The sequence below is a fragment of the Pagrus pagrus genome, assembly GCF_965226575.1.
Source record: "Pagrus pagrus genome assembly, chromosome: 12".
Lineage (NCBI taxonomy): Eukaryota > Metazoa > Chordata > Actinopteri > Spariformes > Sparidae > Pagrus > Pagrus pagrus.
The window spans coordinates 15,981,377-16,003,786 of record NC_140196.1 but is presented as its reverse complement, the minus strand read 5'-3'; the positions used below and the strand labels follow the sequence as shown (position 1 = coordinate 16,003,786).

Here is a 22,410-nt window from a genome sequence, read left to right as displayed (position 1 = left end):
TAATTAGAAGTTATGTTACTTATTACATTTTTCACAAGATAGTTATCTGTAACCCATTACACTTCAAAAGTTAATTTCCCGACATTGGTGGTGAATAAAATGTTACTAGAGAGGTTTCTATAATAAATGTTCAATTAAAACATTTTGGTCTCCAAGACTCAAGTAAAATAGCTATGATGTCATCAGGGTTCTTTCTTAGACCTGAGAAAGACCCTCCAGAGCCAAACAAGATATTTTAGCTTTTCAGTTTTTGCAGCATGGCATATGGTCCATAAAATGATTACATATTAAATGTATATCATTAAAATCTTAGATAAGTTCAGTAAGTCTATTAAAATTGTAATTGTTAACATTAAGCCACTAAATGTGCCTTTCCATCGTCCCCTCTTCCATTACATCATCTGCCCCCTCAAGTGGTTGGCTGTTTGTTGCGAATGCTAGCTAGCTAATGTGAACGTTTGTAATGCGAGCTATCGTAAATGTTGCTAAAGCGAGCTAACATTACTGTCACTCATGCTAGCTATCTAACTCTGGGCAGTATGGTATGCCGGGCCCATTCTGGAGGATTCAGACAGTTTGGTCTGGTAGCTGCCAGTGTGTCTGGCAGCTACCAACACTCTTGGTTGGCAACATTTTTAAATCACTGACTCACAATCATAATGTTTTTCAAATGGAAAGAGATACTTTAATTCTGCACCTGTCTACGAGCTCTGTAGATGTTTTGTTATTCTAAAATGATTTTTCTACTTAAAAATGTGATCAATATGACCTTTAATGATAACAATAAAAACACTACATTTCGATTAAAAGTGACACTAACCTTTAACTACATTAATAATCCATGACTTAAGTTATGCTTTTATAGCAGCTTTTCTTTCATAAGGACGGTTAACATTTTTCCAGGTGGTCGATATCTCATTTTGGTACTAAACTCTTGTTTCTCTCTGATTCTCTGCTGACTATTTCCCTCTCCCACAGCCATGATCACAGGTAAAGGATCAAGCTGAGAGGGCTTATTGTTTTTCAATAGCCGCCCCCCGGCATAGTACTGAAGCCCTGGGTCTTAAATGACCACAGAAGGTATTGATCTTCATAATGCACTGTTTTTGTTGTTAAATAACCACCACAGGAAATCCGATTAAAGGTCCTGACCTTTTTCTAAGTCCTTATCATTCCACCGTCACCCGGCTGTGTGAAACCGTTCCAGTGTGGAGGGGATTACTGGGAGACAGTAAATACTATACGTGTCACTTAATGTTAGATTGGAAAAGTGCCTGCGCATTATTGAGTGTTATTAATGATGGAAGGGGCTTTTATGAAAGTTTTGTCCCCAGCCAGCTTCCGTATGTGAACTGGCTCCTTGGTTAGAGTGATCGCTTCCCTGAAGGCCTGAAGTCGAGAGAATGATTATGGATTGAATTTATGACCGCTTTCCACTGGTCTCTGAACACTTCTTCTGCTGGCGTGATGAAGCAAATTTCTCTCTCTTTAAAAACTCCTATTTACTCCGTTTCTCACTGTTCAACCGGGAAATTGTTTTTCTCATTAGCCACGGACGCTGCAGCCTGAGTTCTTTATATCGTCGGTGAATAAGGCTCCCATTTTGGAAGACACGGAGGCAGACGCCCCCCCCCCCGTGACAGAAAATGAAACAAATATAAGTGAAAATTCATGGTCCTGAATGTCAACAGGGAAATCACTCTCTCTCACACTGTATATGTCTCTCTCCCTCCCTCTCATCTCCATGTACAGTCAAGGTCTGAGCTCGGAGCAGACCTAAAAGGCTGCTCAAGCACAAGTAGGGAATATAATGATATAATGATCCTCAGCACACATCATTGGCAAACAGTTGACACCAGAACAATTTATTGTCCCTGTGGCCAAACTCAGGCAGCAGACATCCTCCCTATTACCCCTCAACTCTCCCTTTCAGATCTCTCCCTCCCTGTGCTTCTGTTTTCAGGCTACAGCGTGGCCTTTCAAGCTTCATGTTGGCTCTGAGTTTGTGTGTGGGTGTGCATGGGCTTGAGAGGAGAATACTTTTAGCAACTGAGATCTTCCTTAAAAAAAAAAAGGAAAAAAAAAACACACTGCAAAAAGGTCCACTTACAATATCTCTCTGCCTCCCACTCTCTCTTCTTTTCTCCCTCTCTGTCTTAGCAGCATAACCCTTATTACCCTCCTAATTGGATCACGCAACGCTCTTCTCAGTCAGCCAAGCAGGCCCAGTGACCCACAATCCCTCTGTCTTGTTCAACCTCGCCGTAAAGTTATCGCCTCTAGCTGACGAGCAGGCCGCTGATAGCATATCACAGTCCCACAGGAAATAAAATGGACTGAGGAGATCGGTATCTAAAAAAACAGGCCAGTCATACAATACTGTCTTTCCTGTGACGAAGATGAAGCATCAAATAATGTTTTTCTTTCATGAGAGGAATTTTGGGTCCTCGCTCTTAAAGACAAAAAGCAGCCATTGGTCTTTTCAAATAAAATATAATGGCGTCTGCTTATCAGTATTCCTGCCAGTGATCTTCACTCCACAAAGTGCCGGTCTGTGTTGAATGCACTGCAATACCGGAGAGATAAGCGTGTAATGTTGCAGATAGCACTGTTCTCACCTTTAGATAATTTTGCGTGTAGAGTGTCGGATGATTGCTGATTATCGAACCGCTTTACAGTTGATCTGAATCTCATCTGCACTTAACCTCATTGTTCCTGGAGCAGAGGTGAGAGGAATGTCAATTGGAGTGTGTCTTGTGCTCTCTCTCTCTCTCTGGCTCAGTTTCACCTCTCTCTCTCTCTCTCTCTCTCTCTCTCTCTCTCTCTCTCTCTCTCTCTCTCTCTCTCTCTCTTTTTGCTATTTACTCACACACACACACGGACGCATACTGCATGCGCACACACAAGCACAAACACATTCAGAGCTCTCTATCCCTCTCGCAAACAAACACAAACACATCAAGAGCACCTCTTTCTCCCCACCAACGCGCTCGCACAAACATCCAGACTCCGGTGGATGTCTATGGTACAGAGCAGACACAGGCCCATGAAAAATGCATGTCCCTTTGCGTGTTTCATAAGAAACGCTCATCGGGATTCCATCCCCATCTCGGCTGAAAAACCACACAGGAATATCAATTACACTGGCAATTTGGGTGGCAGTGTAGGCAGGAATGCCGCTGAAGGGGAATATGGGATCCAGAGTGTCATCTTAATGAGAGGGTCAGTGTCTCCTGGAGCTCGAGGGCCAACATTACTTGCGCAGATTATAAAATACACGTTGGCCTGAATGTGATAGAAATGCTCTTGAGTACGGTGGTGGAATCGCGATAGGATGGCAAATCAACACGGCACAGGAAAAATAAATAACCTTTCGAGGCAAAGTAGACCAACAGCGGACCTGGGAGATGCTTTAGCGAGCCGCTCTATGACTAACAAGTGTTCCAGGATTCCACTTCTCCTCTGAATATTTTATTCAAAACTAAATATTAAAACACCGCCTTTTTGACATTTCAATTGCTCCACTTCCCTTACTAAAATTACAGACTGTAGCTTATCCCTACTTTTTTCACCATTTGTCTGTTTTGTTGTACAAAACTCTTCCCGCACGGAGGTAAACAGGCGCGTTAAGAATTTCAGATATTTTCAGCCTTGGCGTTCATTTCAAATTGTTTTAACCACCGTTCTGATCAACTCTGATCAAACTTTCATCCGGTAGTTTGCTGCAGAGGTACCCACTCCTCAGCCAGCAGGGAGAGCTGATACAATCCAAAAAGAAGCCAACAGGAAACTCACACAGACTAACACAAAAAAAGCAATTAAATTCTGCCCTAAACCACTTGTCAGCAAATTGTGTAAAATTTATTTTACAACCTTGCTCTAAGGTTTTGTTACTGAAGGTGTTTTTGCATTGTTTAACTCTCAATGGGTCTACAAGTTGAGCATCTCTTAAATGGTTAGATACTGCAAGGATTTTGCTTCTGTAGGCTATAACAGTGTAAAGTCCACTTATTTGAATGTTAATAAATGAACTTCTTTTGTGCTTAACATGAAAAAAAAGGACAGAAAAATCTAAGCTTTTTGCTTATTGCTACTTGTCTTGTGATATTGAGGAAAAGGACACCATTGGCTATTGGGGAACAACATACAACAAATGCATTGCAATGTTATGAATACTTGATTTCGTTTTGAACAATGTGCTACTGGGTGCACATTTTTCTATATTATTAAGTTGATCATATGGGTACATGTCCCTAAATGAACCCTGCTAAATCTTTGACATAGGGCAACTCACTTAAATTTGTGATTGCAGATTGTACCTATACAAAACCTGCACAATACACATTGTTATACCCTGACTGCCATGTTCACTTACACGTGTATCTATGTTTTATTTTTTCATAGGAGAATCCTTATATGTGCAACAACGAATGTGATGCCAACACTGAGGAGCTGGCTCATCCTCCAGAGCTGATGTTTGACTTCGAAGGTCGCAACCCCACAACTTTTTGGCAGTCCACCTCATGGAAGAAATACCCAAAGCCCCTCCAGGTGAACATCACGCTGTCATGGAACAAAACCATCGAGCTGACCGACGACATCATTCTGACCTTTGAGTCAGGCCGACCGGAGCAGATGGTCCTGGAAAAGTCACTCGACTACGGCCGGACCTGGACCCCGTACCAGTTCTACGCCACCGACTGCCTGGACGCCTTCACCATGGAACCCAAGACAGTCATGGACCTCACCCAGCGCACACTGCTGGATATCATCTGCACTGAGGACTACTCCCGAGGCTACGTGTGGAAGAACGACAAGACGGTACGCTTTGAGATAAAGGACCGCTTTGCCCTGTTTGCCGGGCCTCGGCTACACAACATGGCCTCGCTGTACGGCCAGCTGGATACCACCAAGAACCTGAGGGACTTCTTCACCATCACTGATCTGAGGATTAAGCTGCTGAAGCCAGCCACTGGAGCCACCATGGTGGATGAGAATAACCTGTCCAGATACTTCTACGCCATCTCTGACATCAAGGTGCAGGGCAGGTAAGACCCTTTCATACTTCTGGTTTTTACTTTAGTTTACAACCTTTTTAAAAGAGTATTCTGGGAAACATAAGTTATGTTTCCATTTAGTGCCTAACCCTAACCCACCAGATAACACTGTGTATCTTTAAGGTCTAATCAATCAGTTCAAACTCCTCATAATATATTTACAGACCTAATTTGTCAGTACATTAAATTGTAAAAGGTTTACATGCTTTTTTGTTTGGTAGTTTTCTTCTTAACTGCCTTTGCAAATTACCGCCATCAACTTTCATTCAGTGGAATAGCGGGAAACCTCGTGTGAGAAGCGGCACAGTTGTCAAGAAATCAAGAAGAAAACATTTTTTCTTGACTTCTTGGCCCCGATGTATAAACAGCAGTCCAAGATGAGTAAATGACGTGTCGTCTATGTACAAAAAACATTCGTACATCATCTCCTCCACATTTAGAAAAGAAGACTGTGTGCACCTCAGGTGTCCTTAAGACCTCGCTGCAGGTGAAATGATGAGGTGGATATGAAATATTAGATGAAATATTTAAATGATTGTGATATTTTATAGTAGTTTGCGCAGTGTTCTGAAAACTGTCGCTCTGAGGAACATAAAAAACTAAATCTTAAATTTATGAGTGTAAATGAGTGTATGAGTATAAATAGCTGGAGCTGCTCTGAGGATGAAGAACATCATCGATGCAACACAATCGAATTGTACTTTTTCTTCTGTATCGTTCTTCTTAATGGCAGATCTAATGAGCAGTGGAGCAGGAACAGGTATTGATTTGCAAACAGATGTTTAAGGCTGTTTCTACATCCGTTTATCAATAATTGTGGGAGAAGAAATGAGGCTTGTACAAATGTGGCTACGTCCACAATGATTTAAATTCTTAAAACAGAACCTGTGGACCTTTTAAATGTGTGGAAAAGAATGCCTATGTAAATATTCCTGTAAGTCCTGTAGTCCTCAGCATTGGACAAGGCCATATCAATATTAATAGAATGGTATCATAATTATCACAGACCATCATTATTAACTGGGAGCACTCAACCATTTGCAAACAATTTGCAGGTTTTCATTACAAACAAAGACACCAAACACTAATTAGCACTGCTTCAAGTGGAGAGGAAGAACTCATCAGTGTGATCACCTGCTGAGGTGATAAGATGAATGAAAACCTCCATACTGTGGCGTCTTCGTGCTACATGGTTTACCACCTCCGGTACAAATCAAACTATGTTCGTCTCTGAAAAATACTCGAAAATATTTCCCTTTTTCTTTCTTTCTTTCTTTCTTTCTTTTTAGTATCTTGTGTCAAAGTTGCCTCTTTTTTGAGTTGTTCTGATGATCCAGTTTTGGCACAAAAAAAATCATATCATAACTGTTATCCCAAGGGACATAAAAAATGTTGCTGACCAGCTACATCAACTGACACAGTCAAAACCTGAATAGAAGCAATGAGACATTACATCACTGATTACAAATGTTTAGGCCTCCAAAATGCAAAGAAAAGACACAGTGTCTATCTTTCTATCTTTAGTCTGATTCTTGCACATTGTGGCTGTGGCTGCTACAAAGTGGCTTGAATCAGTTCACCCTAGCCCAAATTTCTGTTCCTAAAATAAGTCTGAATCAGGAAAAAAAAAAGAAAAGCCGCAGCCTGAGCAGATACTGAACTGTAGTCTCCTAAATTACTTATCGTAACCCTAACTTGACAAGGACAGAGGGCTGAGATTGCCTCCCGTGAGCCGTGGCAAAGAGAAGAGTTTTAATGCATGTCTCTCTTAATTTTTTATTGCAGACACACATCAAGATTCCAGACATCTCATAATCCCATAATATGATATCACCATTATTGGGTCAGGCAGCACATAAAGTTGAACTTACTTTGGTTAAATGTTTTGCAGTCAGTTCAGTTCAATATCAACATAAAACCTTTCTTTTGATTACTGTGACTTGCGATGAATATAAATGACTTGACATCATTACATTAGAACTTTGTAAAATGTGGCAACAATATCGGCATCCACAAATCAAACACTCATTTCCCATTGTATCCTTAATTGTGAGCAGATGTATTGTATCTGGTGGTCTTTCCCTACTCTGTCCATCAGCTGAACTACCTTAAGCATTAACCTCACGGTGGCACGAGAGACAAAATCAGCTCCTATCATGACTTAAAAGGTTGTAAATGCAATCACATGGTAAAATGTTTAATAACAGTTTTATTTTAGGCCAAATTTACACCTTCACACAATACAGAGGGCATGGAGGACAGCAGAAACAAGGCCAGTAAAGATATAATACATTGACAAAATAGAAATGTATGATGGAAGCTTTCATTGTCAACAATGTAGACCCATACTAAAGCAGAATCAAGCCAGAAGTCAAAAATCTTTGTGTGCTACGTCCAAGCACATTACACCATTAGCTATAGGCAGGTTTACTGTTCTCCCTGAAGAGAAAAGACAGAAGACGAAGGCAATTTTGTGTTTTATTACTCAATATATTGTGATTTAAGGGCTGCTCGTTTCACTAAAGTGTTCTCAATTTCTGTTGAGTTCCTCTGGATGAATAATTACTTAGGGAGCTTGAGTTGTATGTTCAGAAGGGAACCTTTTGTGTGGCTATTTTAAGTTGTATAGTCTCTAACAGTAGTTACAGTTATATGTTTGCAATGTGAATAATGTTCATGTAGTAAATGAATAAACAAATGAATGATAAATTGAGAGCACATGATGTTAATCTAAGTTATATTAAAGCTGCATTTGGTGGTTTTTGTCCACTTGGGGGCGGCAGAACACACTGTAAACACAACATGGACATATTATCAGCCTTTGTCTAATTTTCCATCAAAAATATCTTATCACACTTGATATAAGACAACATACACTTTTCCATTGACAGATTTGTTTTATTTTATTACAAGCAAGAAAAAATATTATTCATTGTTATTTTCACTTATTTTTGGAGCGGCATTTTTTTCAGTGTAAAGTCCTTTGGCAAACTTGTTAGCAAACCGTCGCTTATTTCAACAGACACAAGACAAGATTAGCTTTCACTTACAGTCATGTTTCTGACCATCTGATAGTGTAGGTCCAGTTTTAACTCTCTGTTTAGCTCTGGTCTGGTCTCCACCAACCCCTCAAGGCAAAGCTGGACTTTTTAGCAGCTCCACTATGTTCACCAGATAATCTCTAACCTTTTCTGTCTGTAACTCAATGCCAAACAGTTAGTGTACAGTGGCTTTTTTTGCTGGAATAAAGGCGGACGATGTTTTCAGGCTAAAAAAACAAAATAACCCAAAAAATGCCAAAAAAAATCAGTGGGTTTGTCACTACAAACAGTTGCCTTCAAGTTACAGATACTTGTTTGATCTATTGGTAATCTAAAAATATTGATTAGTGCAGCTTTAAAGAGAAACACTTGACATAATACCAATCATTTTTACCCTTTTGTCATTAGATACTCCAGTTCCACTTATGTCAAACGCTCATTGTTCACCACTTTTAAATGGTACGTTTTGTGAAGAAGAATTTCTCTGCATATGCCATTAACTCAACTTGCAATGCTCCAGTGTACAATAGTTTCATCAGTGAGTCATCAGAATGCCTCTGCGATTGCCAGGGAATGGAAACATTGTCGTTTCATGACGCATGGAAATGGCCCACACGATGGTCGTAAAGCCTCTACAGCTGCTCTCCAAATGGGACCTGTGTTGCTTGCTGCAGTTGGTTTATATGAGGATAACTAGGTTGGTAATGACCCATTAGATGGGCCCTGGGTGAATTGAAACAGTTAGTCCCTAATTAGAATTCAGTCGACTTCAATGGCAGATTAGAACCATTAGCACGTTGGCTAATTGGTAGGAGACTAATCTTGTAATTAAGAGCATTTGCAGCTGATTAAATGGTAATCATCGGAGACACATCAGTGAAACGTGGAGACACTCCGAATTGCCAGGCTGTGGTTCCAAATTTAGCCTTGCCCTGTTTAATAATGAGTAGATTTATGGTTTAATCTACAAGGTTTCCTTTCCGAGCAGGCTACAGATTTTTCTTTAAATGACACACATTTCCAGAGATCTCTAGTAATTAACAACCATATTTGTTGCTAGGTTGCCAAATCTGAACAAATCAGAATATGAGCAGTTATAACGAGCAAATGTGGCACTTGATCATGCCATAACAATTTTTTTGCAATCGTGGTGTGTGTGATATTCCCAATTCAGCCCTATGAGAGAGATATACATGTTCTGCATTCAGACACACTCTACCAATATTCACACTCGTACTGTAAACATGAATTGATGAGTTCTAAATTGCAAGGCCTGCTACCCAGCACAGAATAGCATCTCCCACAGATATCTTATTTTGCCATTCATTACAAAGAGTGGCAAAAGGTTGAATGGGGGGAAATAAGCTATTTTGCCCAATTTTCCATCCTGCCCCTGGGCATCAAATTCAATTTTCCACCAAAAGTTTGCAGTGAGAAAGAAAAGAAAATAAACATAGGATTTCTGTCCAGAGGTGGATCAGTAACTCACTTGAAAGAGGGTGATGGAGACGGGTGGGGAGAGACTGATTAGCGTTCCCACCAGCCTCAGCAGCCTTCTGGCTACAACCAAATGTGAAAGCCTTATCACAGAATGGCCATCCTGTCTGAGAATTCCCAGAATACTCCACGAATGCTGATAAACTTTCGCTCATAGCCAGCTGAATATTTGCAGCGTCAGGTAACCCGCGGATATGTTCATGAATGTCAGAGCTCTGAATGGATGGATACCGGCACGCTTTAGAAACGTCAAATTATATCACCACAATGATCTGTGAACACTTCGGCCTCATTTTACAATTCAGAAATTCTTTGCTTAGATGAAAAGATAATATAGAATTAGTCACAAATGAATAAGCGATTTAATTTGGAGAAATGTGGAAAGAGGAAAAATCGATCATGAAACACATTAACTTCCTTGAAATCGAACTATTAGGAACGCAATCTTTTCAAAAGAATGAGAATAACCGTTTTAATATAAGGTTGCTAGTTGGCACTTTTGAATACATCCAGATACAACAGAGCTGAATGACAGAAAACTCTGTACCTCACAATTTACTGTATGTCTAATACCAGTGAAGGAAGAAGCCCTAGGTGTAGTGGGAAAGTAAGGGTGTGGAAGTCAAAGGTTGATGGTCTTGTAGCAAAGACTTATGGTCGTTTCCTCAGTGACCTCAGTGGAAAGGGTCCTTTTGCCAGTACAGAGAGATCAGAGTGAAGATAACATGGTGAGAAAAGGGCTCAGTTATCTTCTCCTTTAAGTCACACATATCTAGCAAAAAACATTTCTAATGCAAACCTTCTGTTCACTGTGACGCCCCTCTCCATCCCAAAGACGAAGCAACATAAATATGCAGACTGACCACACATGTTACGTCCGTCTGGTGTTGCAATAGTGCTGTCAGTGGGAGAAATCTAACTCAGAACTATTAAAACTTAACATGTAGGCGTCTGCAGTGGAACTCCCATTAACCCCTTGCACCTACAATGAAATAAAGTTAACTCTTACCAAACCTAAAACAGCTATATTGTCAAAACTACAACATTAACTTCCTTGATTTCCATGAATTCACCCATTTAGTGCAGTTGCTGCTTATTTTGACCTCCGCCTCCTCGCTAGTGCCATTTGAGAGTGGTGTCAAAAAATGGCGCTTCATCATGATTGCTTATATGTCCACAATCCCAAATCTTCAGGTTTACCCTTTTGAATGACATATACAGACTACCTGGCAGTATGGAGTGCTATTTCCTCCTCAAGCAGGTGCAAAACATAAACGCTAGATGGCCGTCGGCTGAAGTCTACGTGCTGTGTTCAAGTGCAACTCTTTTGGCCGAGACATAGGTGGCGTGAGGCAACACAGTCGGCCTTCGTCGCCATTTTGCTGTGTGGGGTGTCTGGGACAAAACTACAAATGTATTAAAGTAAATAAGATGGCATCATCAACTTGTTTCATTTGTTGTTTTGCAAAAGTTGTGCTCACAAATCTTTAATGAACACGGCTTGTTATCTACACACTCTTGGAAGTCATTGTGGGAAGAAATCCCAAACTAAAAATGCCTGAGGCAGGTTGGAGCAGAGCAGGCACACTAATAAAAGTAAATGACGTTTGCTTTAGAAATAGATCCTGGGAAGCTTCAGATGCCACACATGACAGCACAAAAGAACCCGGGCAGATTTCTCTTTAATAATCTAAGAATTGTTACAAAGGACAAGTTTATAAAACTGGCTTTTCAAAGCTCAGGATCACATTGCACCGAGAATGCTTCTTTTACAAAGATCCTGTGTGATAGAAAAGTGATGGGTAAAAGAAGACACAGGGAACAGCTAGAAAGGGGGATTATTTTTTCCACCTCCTTCTGAGTGGAGAGTCAGAGTGTGTGGCGGGGCTAGCCTTGCTATTGATTTCTAATGTTATTCCACATCAACGGAAAACAAAAACCTTGAACCGTGCAGGCTGTCCCACCTTTTACGTCTCCCTCTCCATCGTTCCTCACTTATTGATCAGATGTCTGCTCGTTAATTAAGACATGACCGCTACCGGCTGGCTGCGCGGTCAGAGCTGCACATCTACAGGGCTGAAGCGGGGCCTGGGAATGAGAGGCAGCTAATCCATAAGTGCTAATGTGCTATTTCTCTCATCCCTGCATGTCATTCCCTATTTTTCCCGAACCTTTTTCCTGTTCTTCTTTGTTTTTTTCTTTTTCTTACCCTGCTGTTCCTTGAAAAATTGCATCAAAAAAAACAACAAGGCCACAAGTTCATGTCCAGTTATCAGACAGAAACAGATGTGCGATATAAGAAGATGGAGATATTATAACTCTGAAACAAAGGGTGTTTTAAAGCTCACTTAAATAAAAGACGGGCCTTACTGATCACAAAACCAGGACATTGATTCATTTTCATTTTGAACAATATGCCATTTTTGACTGGCAGGTCTCAAAACTGAAAGCGCAGCTTTGTAAAACATGAGGAAGTAAGATTATCTCATGTTAACATGACTGCAGGCTTGTAGAAATTTAAACAAGAGTTGTTTCATTCGCTTCATTCCCCACCGACTTTCCACACTGGCAAATGTTAAACAAAAGCAAATTTCAAAGACCAAAAAACATATTTAATCCTGAACCTTCCCTCTGAGGTATACATGAGAGTTATTCAAAAGGCAATTTTGGTACAAAAGAATTGTAGTTTATGATAAGATATGAAACATTTTACTGTTATTATATGCTCCCCAATGTTCCCCTGCAGCCATAGAGAAACTCTGGATCTCCCTCTCCCGGTGGGAATCCTGAACTCATAAAAGTGGCACACACTTCAAATGTGTCTCGTACTTAAAAAGAGTCTAAATTTGTAACTTCTTCACAGCGCATTCACATGACGGGCATCACACCCCACTCAAAGATCTAAACCGCGAGGATATCTGGAGTGTGTGCTTTTCAATGGTCCTGGATAGAAACTCAAGAAAAAGCAGTGTAATTGAATTACACCACATCATCTACTTTATAATATGCCTCATTTAAACCACTGATATTTAAATATCCTTCCATCATGAGCTGTCTTTACGTGTCTCTTTCCTACTAAAGAGTATGAGTTCATAAGGCAGGATGCAGATTGTGTTTGAGTAAAGGATGTTAAGGATGTAAGATTTTTAGTTCAGTTGGAGGAAACATTTCCGAGTTTGTGATTATTGTATACTATCAAAAACAAATGTTATGACTGGTTCTCCGATAAAGATGCGGCCACACATGTTTGAAAAATTGAAGTCATTATTCCAGCAGTGTCGTTTAGTACAATGTTACCATATCACTCTCTGATTGCTGTGTGTGATCGCTTTCCTCATTTTTCATTTATTACCCAATTCAGGATGTCACATCCCTTGTGAGTCTTAAGTGCAGGCCGCTTTTGTTCGGCTAATGCAATCGTACCCCGACGTGGTAATGTTTTTACACAAATACTACAGCATGTATGTCTGTTTCTGCAGGTTGTTGCTCTCTAAAAAGAGTGAGACGTAATTAGATGATGCTGCGACCACTACAAAGACTGCAGAGCATCCAGAGCCCCACAGTGTGTAAACAGCTTTGTAGCTGGGTTTTTAACCCAGAACATGTTTTTCCTCCTTCAGTATTTTCACATGGAAAGATTTTTGAACCCAAATTCACCCTCATCTTTGAGCAGTTCCTGTTTCTTTCCCTTTGGGGACGTTTGCTGCCTCAGATAGATGCTGTTTCTTTTCATGTCTGGTGAGGAGTGTGTCAGGAGCTTGCTGTTTATTAGAATCAGCCATTTGCCAAAGTTCAAATTGGTGATCCGCTATTTGTATTGTATATCATGCCCAGACAGTTAGCAGTATACACTAAGTAAGGGGTTTTTAAGCGATCTTAACCTGAACCTCTAAAGGTGACAAAAAGATGTTGCATCGTGTCCTTTGAGTTTTCCCTGACTGGAACTCAGTCAACGTTCTAGAGATCTGAAAATACTGAGCGAGCAAGGCGGTAGCTATTTTGGGGACAAGTGGTGCAGTTTATGGGTAGGTGGAGGGTTTAACACTATAATGCGAATTTTAAGGCTGCTTTAATGTTTTTTTTAAGCAAAAGTTGGACAGAAACTAGCTGGAAGTTAAGCTGCAACAACTCACTCACGGCAGAAATTAAGCGGAAACCAGTTGAAAGTTTCCTGGAAATTTGTCAAAAAAATGACCAGCTATTTATCAAATGCTTTTTCAAAAATATTAGAATATTATTATTGAATAATATTGAGGTAGTTTTCAATGGATTTGACAGTAATGACAGTTTTTGACAGTTTGAGGTAATTACTGTCGTAATTTGGGGACAATAATAAAAACCAAATTGAAATAGATTTTTACCATGAAATTGCTTGACCTGTAAAATTACCAATGAATATTTATGATGTGTGGCAACGTTGGAGAAATTCTTCATGAACTAAGCACTTGAAAATATGGTTGCAGCTCTGCTATTAAGAGCAGAGATCTAACAGAATTGTTTACTGAAGAGGGTATCTTGGATTGTTCATTATTTAGGAGTTTAAAATGTGGTGAGTTGGGAAGAAATACATTTATACATGGCTGAAAGCCAAAGTAAACACTGAGTCAAGCCTATCAAACACTGTAATTTCTCCAGAACTGGACTGAAATCTCCCTTGTTGCCCCTTTAAATGGATACACTGCAGTCTTGCCCTTCACATAACCACACACACATGCACACACAAACCCACTGGCTCTTATCCAGCCTCTCGCATACAGTACACACACACACACACACGTACGCTTCCAATCCTCCAAGCCCGTGCCCTGTGAACCATGACAGCTGTAGCCAGCTTGATTGACAGAGTTTGAAAGTCAGGTTCAAGTGCAGGTTCACACGACCCCCAGCGATACTTCGCTACCACCGCAAGGTTCTCGCTGGCTCTGCCAACGCCTGCTCACTTATCTTCCACCAGATGCCTGTCACATGCTGCGATGTTTTCTGCCAGTCATCTCACAGTCTCCGGCGTTTAATTAGTGCTCATTAAGGCCCAAGCTTTCTTTGTAAATAATATATGGAGAGAAAGTGCATCAGCATAAGCTGTCTCTGGAGAGACAGCAGCCACGAACAGTAAACTCATCAACATATCCGCTTTGCTATACTTACTGTATGATCATCTTTACCAGCAGTGGAACAGACAGACAGACAGACAGAGTTCACATTGTGTATGTGTATGTGTGTGTGTGTGTGTGTCCTTTCATGAGTAATGCAGGGGTAAAGCATGTTTTTTCTCATCACAGTAAAGTATCACTTTTCTGCAACAGATTTTTTATTCGTACTTTCATCCTTCATGCTGTAGTAGATGAGTGCATGCAGTAAGCAACACTTGCATGCTTCTTTGCTCACACACACACACACACACACACACACACACACACACACACACACACAGAGTACACAGAGCATGCAGCCGGCCTCTGATTTCCATATTAATATGTCTTTCCCACTGCCGATTTCTTCACGGCTTCCTCCTTGTCTCTGCGGCTTACATCACATGAATGAGACGGCCCTCCACCATGAGGGCTGAGGTGGGATTGGGGGGGGGTTGGACATTACCATACTGTATTCCTACATCAATGCACAACTTCAATAATAGGCCCTGTCATTGAAACAAATCACAGTCTTTCAGTGGCAGTGGCCCAAGCCACGCAAATTCAAATTTCATTCCGCCTCGGCAGAAAATTGAAGCAGGGGGAATTAACTTGTGATCCATTCCTAATATTTCTCCAACAATTTGGGGAGCCCTGGCGGGGCTACTTTATATTTCAGTGGGGGACGCAAACAATTTGCTTGAGATGTATTACATTACACCCCGAAGAATGACAAAATTGGCCACAGCACAGAGCGACGAAAACAAGCCTAATCGGACTCCTCAATTTCACGGTGACACAGGCTGGTGTAATGAGGTGACTCTGTGACTCCCCACCTCTCCTCGTGAAAAAGTTCAGTGCCATTTGAAACGTAAAAGGAAGCAGTCAATGTAAAGTAACGCTGTCAAAGTCATTATGTTACCTTGAGTCGCCTTGTTCCTTCTCAAATTGTTTTCGTTGAGGTCGACTTTTGTCTTTTCTTTCCCTGAGATGTTGCGTTGTGGCGTTTGCTGAAGGCAGCCTGGATGAAACTAAAAATTCTAACCAGATGAGGTTGTACATTACAGCAAACAGCCCTTCAACTTCCGTATTTATTTTTAGATCAAAATATTCAAGCTGTATTATTCATCTGAGTAAACATGAATGATTTCATTTATTCCAAGAGTAAACACAGTTGAGCAAACCAATTAACCTTGAATATGTTTTCCAACATGAAACTTTCCAATTTATTTGTGTCAATTTCAACAACAGCTCATACATTCATATTTTTGTTATTTAATTGTTATATTTAAAGTTCTGTAAATGTTATTTCCATATACTAAGGTCTAAGTGATTTGATTAGTTGTAGCTTAATTAAACATTAAATACTGACCGTTGTGAAACACTTTCTGGGTGTTACCCTGCAGCCGGCTCTGCAGCTGCAGCTTGAATCCTACTTAAAGTATGACTGTTGGTTTTTTTTATATTAAATTAAACCAGCCATTGCTGACATGGAGCCAGATATCCAGGGACCTGGTGAACATCCATAATTTAAGAGTTGACTTTTGACGCTAATTGGTTTTACTTTTCAGTACCACCGTGACCATGTGACCACACCCACCCCCAACTCCCCTGTCCAGATTACGCCCATTTTCATCTGATCACCCTTTTAAGACACCTTTTATTTAAAAATCATTTCATATAATTTTGCAAATAGCAGAATGGAAGATTGTCAAATATTGTATAAAATATAATAATGTTTGACATTCTGTGTCAGTGAAGGAAAGGACAATAAGAAACAGGATCCAAGAGCTAGAAAACGCAACAGAAACAGGACCATGTTCCTGATTTTTAAATGAAATTCTCCCATTTTGTTCTCTGTGTAGCTCACATGTATCACAGCCTTCATTCCTCTCATGTAAAAGACATCAAACAGCCTCTCTTTCCCCGTAAGGTGTTGGGCAGGTTATTATAGTTTGTCCAGGTAACACATTGACATTCATCTAAAACTTTCAGCAAGGCCAAAGTTTCACTCACCAGCCTTGATCTGTCCATATCTGTCAGAGCTATCACTGGTTCAGGATATGTGAGGTTCTCCAAGTGTCTTGTCGAGGGAAGTTTCAGGAAACCTCAGTATGTATTTATACAGCATGGAGGCGCATTACAGGTTCTGACCATGGGCGACTTGAGGTGAGATACAGAGCTGAGGGAGAGTGGTTTGCTCACTCAGTCTTATCGGTCAGTGTGGCGTTCATGGGTTAAATCTCTGAAGGAAAAAGAAAGAAATAAAGTACGAAAATACTGTATCACCGTTTTTATAAAACCCTGCATAAATATTTGCAGGAGAATAAAAGAGACAGACATTTTCCTGATCAGTGTATCACCTGGCCCTTTAAGTCTCAGGATTTGTAACCTACCACAGGTCCAGACAATCATTTAGGTCAATCACATCATTGCTTGTGCAAACTTTTTGGAGGAATCTAGGTATCACATACAGTCTGTTTCAGCAGGATTTCAACGACTTTACTTGAACTCAGATGTAGGCAATGGAATGCAGTTTGAACGATGGTTATATATATCCAAGATGTCAAAACAACTCTTCATCTAAATTTAGCTCACTTTGAACTGAAGCATCTATCACTGCTCTTCTTTTTTTAATGCCAATATAGTCTGCAAACATGAACACAGGTGTTTTCAGTTATTCTGACTTATTGTACCTCAGCTCAGGTGGGAAGGAATGATTAAAGTTACAAAGTTCAATCCATCGAAAGCCTTTTTTTGTTTTTCATTCGGACTTGTGAGAGTAGGAAAAGAACAGGTGTTAGTAACAATAACGATGGTCCTGTTCTATTCAAGTGTCCCAGGAAGCCATGACAGTAGAAAAGTTTCCATCCAAATGCAGCGCAAATTTTAACCGAATTTCCAAGAAAATTCCTCTTTCTGGTGTTTGTTTTATTCATGCTGAATGAAAACACATAAAAACAGGCTGATGGAAAACTTACCAGAACCCGTAAACCAAAACAGCTTAAATAAATTCAGCCATCATTAAGTTTAATATTTAAATGCCTCGAATGTGTGAAAACTGTCTCATTTGAGAGGTCTGCGCAGAATCGATCGCTGCACAGTCCATGCCGGTTAAATATGTGTCCAACCTGATCAGGACTGATGACATCATGCACGCATGGTTGATTATAATCACATGACATCGAGGTGGATGCAGTTTCAAGAGCTAAGCTCCACCGTCCGTCCCCGCCAAGCGCAAGACGCAGTGCATGAATGGAAACACCTAGCTATTCAAAGAGTCAACAATCAGTCGGTTAAATAAAACATAACATTAATAAATGTGTGGCTGATGGTGACATTTAGTAGTCAGAGAGATTCAAATCATTCATGTTAACTATAGTATTACCTACAATATATCAAAGTTGTAGTCTATTCTATATTAACATTGGACTGATTTAATTGTTGCAGCACATAAAACTTCTGCTAAGTAGAATGTGAAGCACTGACGGTCTTAATTTGACATTTAAATACAGCAGCAAACTTGTGATTATGTGGGAATTCAAGTAAATTGAGGTTGAACCATGAACAGAAATCACCGATCGCCTGGCTTCCTGAAAGCTCAAACTTAATTGCAGCTTTTTGTCTCTGCCCACTGCTGCTTCTGCCGGCTCTCGTCCGCTTTCCGTGCACAGTTCATCTCAAACAGGCCTATTGTCTCCTGTGAAGAGGAGCCCATATCAGTGTAAATGGTGTAATTTGCCCCACCTTAACAGGTACAACAAGAGAGTAGCCTGAGGGAGATGTCAATCACACACACTCTGTACACACCCACACTGTCTTTAGAGGTCTAATTACACAGATAAGTGAAAACAGCTGTGTGGGTGGACTTGTTGGGCATCAGAAGCAAGATGTGAAGGAAGATGTCTATTGAATTATTTCACCTTTCTGGCCCCATGATAACTTGTGTGTTGTTTTATGAATTATAGGCACAGCTTCCGGTTATTCCTTTCATTGATGAGAGTCAGCCCTTGCTACAGGTTTCTTCAGATTTAGGGGAAATATAGATGTGGGAGTAACCAATCTATATTTCATTTCTACTACCAAGGGATGGGAGGAAACATCTAAAGACGTTTCAGATAGCAGTAACAAACTATGTAAGATTAATGTGCAGTTAACAGAACTTTATCATCAGTAGTAATGCAGCCAATAAAGTAGCTTATTTTGTCACTGTAATACTAAATACTTTGCTTGAATGAAGAGTTTTGAATAGTTAAACACAAAGAAAAGAAACATTATTGTTCTGTCAGATATTTCGATCGTCGCTTCAAAGTAACAGTTACAAAGTTACCTTTTGTAAAACAATAAAAGAAAATACCCAGTGGTGGAAAGAGTGCTGAATCTTTACTCAAGTACAAGAACAGTTACATTACTGAAATATTACTCAGTTACAAGTAAAACTACTGGTATTAAAATAAATACGTATTAGTTACTTTTTAACCGTTGATGTTTAGAGCATTATCGATAGCAGGCGTTCACTCAAAGGGGTTTCTGATTCTCCAAATCTTCGCTCTAAATTACTCCCAACTCCTGTTCTGTTCTGCTCAGTGGTCTAACTGAATAGATTGCATGCTTGAATGCATTCTTCATTACAAGTAAAATTACAGACTTGAAAACATACTCATAAAAGCACCCCAAAACATGACTTCATTACAGTAATTGGAGTAAATCTAATAAGTTATTTACACCCCTGAAAATTCCCACCATACCAAATATTAAAACCTTTTTGCGAATGCAAAACTAATGTAATAAGTCCCTTTCCTCAGTGGGTAATGTTGTAACGTAGCGAGTTACTTTTTAATGGCAGTAATCTTGGAATATAACAAGTTATTTTTAAATGCGTACCAGCGAACACTGTCTGTGTGATACCATTTGTTCTCAAAGAAACCAGTTCAATGAAAGGAATGACCTGAGGTTGCACCCATAATTCAAGCTAAGTATCATGAGACTCAGACTGTGAAAAGCTTTAATAGCTCCACATTTTTTTCACCCTTTTTTTTTCAATAATGATGTTTCTACTGTATCGCCTTGATGAACAAGAAATCACTTACCACTAACTATAATTTTGTGACATTTTTTATCTGCTCTTTCGACAGACTCATTATGGCTTTCAGAAACAAACATTTACATGGCTGAATAGCTTGACACTGAGTTCACTGTAATCTGTTGGCAATCTGTCTGAGAGGTAATGCAACACGGTTGTTATATCACATCCTTTAGTCTCCAGTATTTACCTCAGAGATGTATGCAGATAAATGTATAATTTTTTCTAAATGTGGCCGAGACCAGAAACACATTTACAGTTGTTTACTGTATCTTTAAAGTTAAACTTTATGAAATCAGTCGCTTTAATGGGATTTTTAATGGAAGTCTTTGTGAGGTTCAACTTGAAAATACTCAACGACAAAAAAAATGAAGATTCCCTGTCATCTCAGGCTCTTCTACTTTGAGGTTCTTTTTAACAAGTTCTGTGCTCCTCTCTTGTCTTGAAGCACAGATGCTAGAAGCTGTCACAAGTAAGAAAAGCTGTGTAAGACATTGCGAGCCTGTCACCACGGTGCCAAAGAGCCAGGAGAAACCAAGGTTAGGCAGCAGCCAGAGGAGAAGACACAGGGCACTGCTGCCGTCTGCTCCGGAGTATCGACATAAACTAGACCCTCGCCCCACCTTACTTCGCTCTAGAGATTTGTTCTTAGTTACATTTAGCATGCAAATGTATTTAGTCAGAATTAAAACCCGAATCTGTATCACATTATTCACCAAGCGCAGCAAAAATGTCTTCTTCTTTTTTTTTCCAGCGTGAGGATTAAAGAAGGTAATTTAAAACTAAGAAGGTCACGACAACATTCATAATTAGATGGAGCCTCAAGTCAACTCTGAATACATCAACACTTCTGCATTCAAAGTACAAAAAGATAGCACAGCAGCATTATCATGAGCAGCAATGATAACAAAAATATACGAAAAATATGACAAAAGAAAAAATTAACAAAACAAAAGCCAACCACCCAAAAAAGGAGGTAGATACATTTTTAAAAGACTAATTATTTACTTTTTCGTGAGTCTTAAACACAGGAGAGATTTTTAAATGTTTAATCAGACTTTGAAAATTGTTCAACAAATTGTTTTCTTTTTCTACACTGACCTTTCCGGCTTCAGTGTGCGTAACCCGAGGTGAGAAAATATTTATCAAAATCACAAAACAGAAAAAAAAATTTTTAAACACATACACCTGAACAAGAGCACACACACTCTTCATCCGTAACAGCGTTCATTTCATCCTTTCTCAGAGCATTTTTATCTCGAGCTGAAGAAATGCAATTGATGTGAAGGACAGAGAAGCTAAAGGATCCCCAGTGTCTCCTAGGGGAGGGTCACTTGTATGGATAATGGATAATACCAATTGCTATTGGGCAGTACACGGGATAAAAGGTCATTAAAACTTTCAGCGATGTCTCTTTGTAATGGTGCCGGTTCAAAACGCTGGACATACAAGGGATCTCTTCCCTCTTGTGACCCAAACTGGGGACAGTAATGCTCTCTGATTTCAATATGACAATGCCAGCGGCAAAAGCATCACATCCCAGAGCCCCCCTGAGTCCACATCCCCGGCTCTATCAGCGTGCTACCCGCACCGGTTGGGCCCAATGATCCAAATTTTGCTGGTTTTTAATTAAATGGAAGGTCAAATCTCATCGCTTTTTACTTCAGGGAGCCTCTGCTGTCTGCATGGCAGAAGAGCTACACCCAGTCATTAATTTTATGGAGCAGGGACTTTAATTGATTAAAAAGTTAAGGACTATGGGGAACGCGTCGTGAGAGGCACCAGCATTTAGTTGCTGTGAATGTGGTTTGATATTCATTTGCATCCATTATGGCTGCTAATATTGTGAGACAGCACATCACCTGAGGAAAGATGGTGATTTTCTTGTATAGATAGACTCAAAAAGTTGTTTTCTACTTTAATGCTGCTGAGGCAGTGACAATCATGTAGTGTGTTTACTTTTCTCTGGCTTGAACCCTAAAGGTTTTCCATTAGGAGTTTCCTGTACTTTAAATCATTGCAAATAGTCAAAATCCTGTTGTGAAATGTCTAAAACTGCAGTGAGAATTTTGTACACTGTTTCTATTGTTACTAATGCTGGTGCTATTTTCGGCACTTTTGTTACCAAGTGAGCTCCTCACAGATAGTTCTGTATTGCTCATAATGCCTCTTCGAAAATAAGGATTTTTTACCGACATGATTAACCAATTTTGCCATTTGGGGCAAGACTTTTTAAACCGTCCTATTTATAAGCTGTAAGAGACAGTTTATAACACACTGTTATATAGTTTTAAACAGATAAAGGGACATTTTCTGTATAGAAATGTAAATATTAGGTGTGTCACGATATGACAATATTCACCATATCTGTAATATCAAAAAAGTGAATATTGATATCTTTTTAATGATACACACATGATAATATTGGGCGACTAAAGATGTTTGACTTTGTGCATCTTTTGTTAATGAGTTCATCAGGTTGCCTTTTCTCTGGTAATTCGGTGCAAGTATTCTTTTATTACCTTAGTGAATCTCTCTCCACCTCCCTAATTTTTTATTTTGAGGGTCATTTTGCCACAAAAAAAGACACAAAGCACACAGGT

The 22,410-nt window shown here is 39.8% G+C and overlaps 1 protein-coding gene across 3 annotated transcripts in view; it reads left to right on the top strand.

Annotated features, from left to right (window-relative positions):
* Positions 1-22,410, top strand: part of LOC311266759 (netrin-G1-like) — a 68,367-nt gene that overhangs the window by 27,986 nt on the left and 17,971 nt on the right. For all 3 annotated transcript variants that reach the window (XM_084369289.1, XM_084369290.1, XM_084369288.1), the window contains exon 3: positions 4,405-5,048. In XM_084369289.1, coding sequence (XP_084225415.1) covers positions 4,405-5,048 — 644 coding nt within the window. The remainder of the gene's footprint in view (positions 1-4,404; positions 5,049-22,410) is intronic.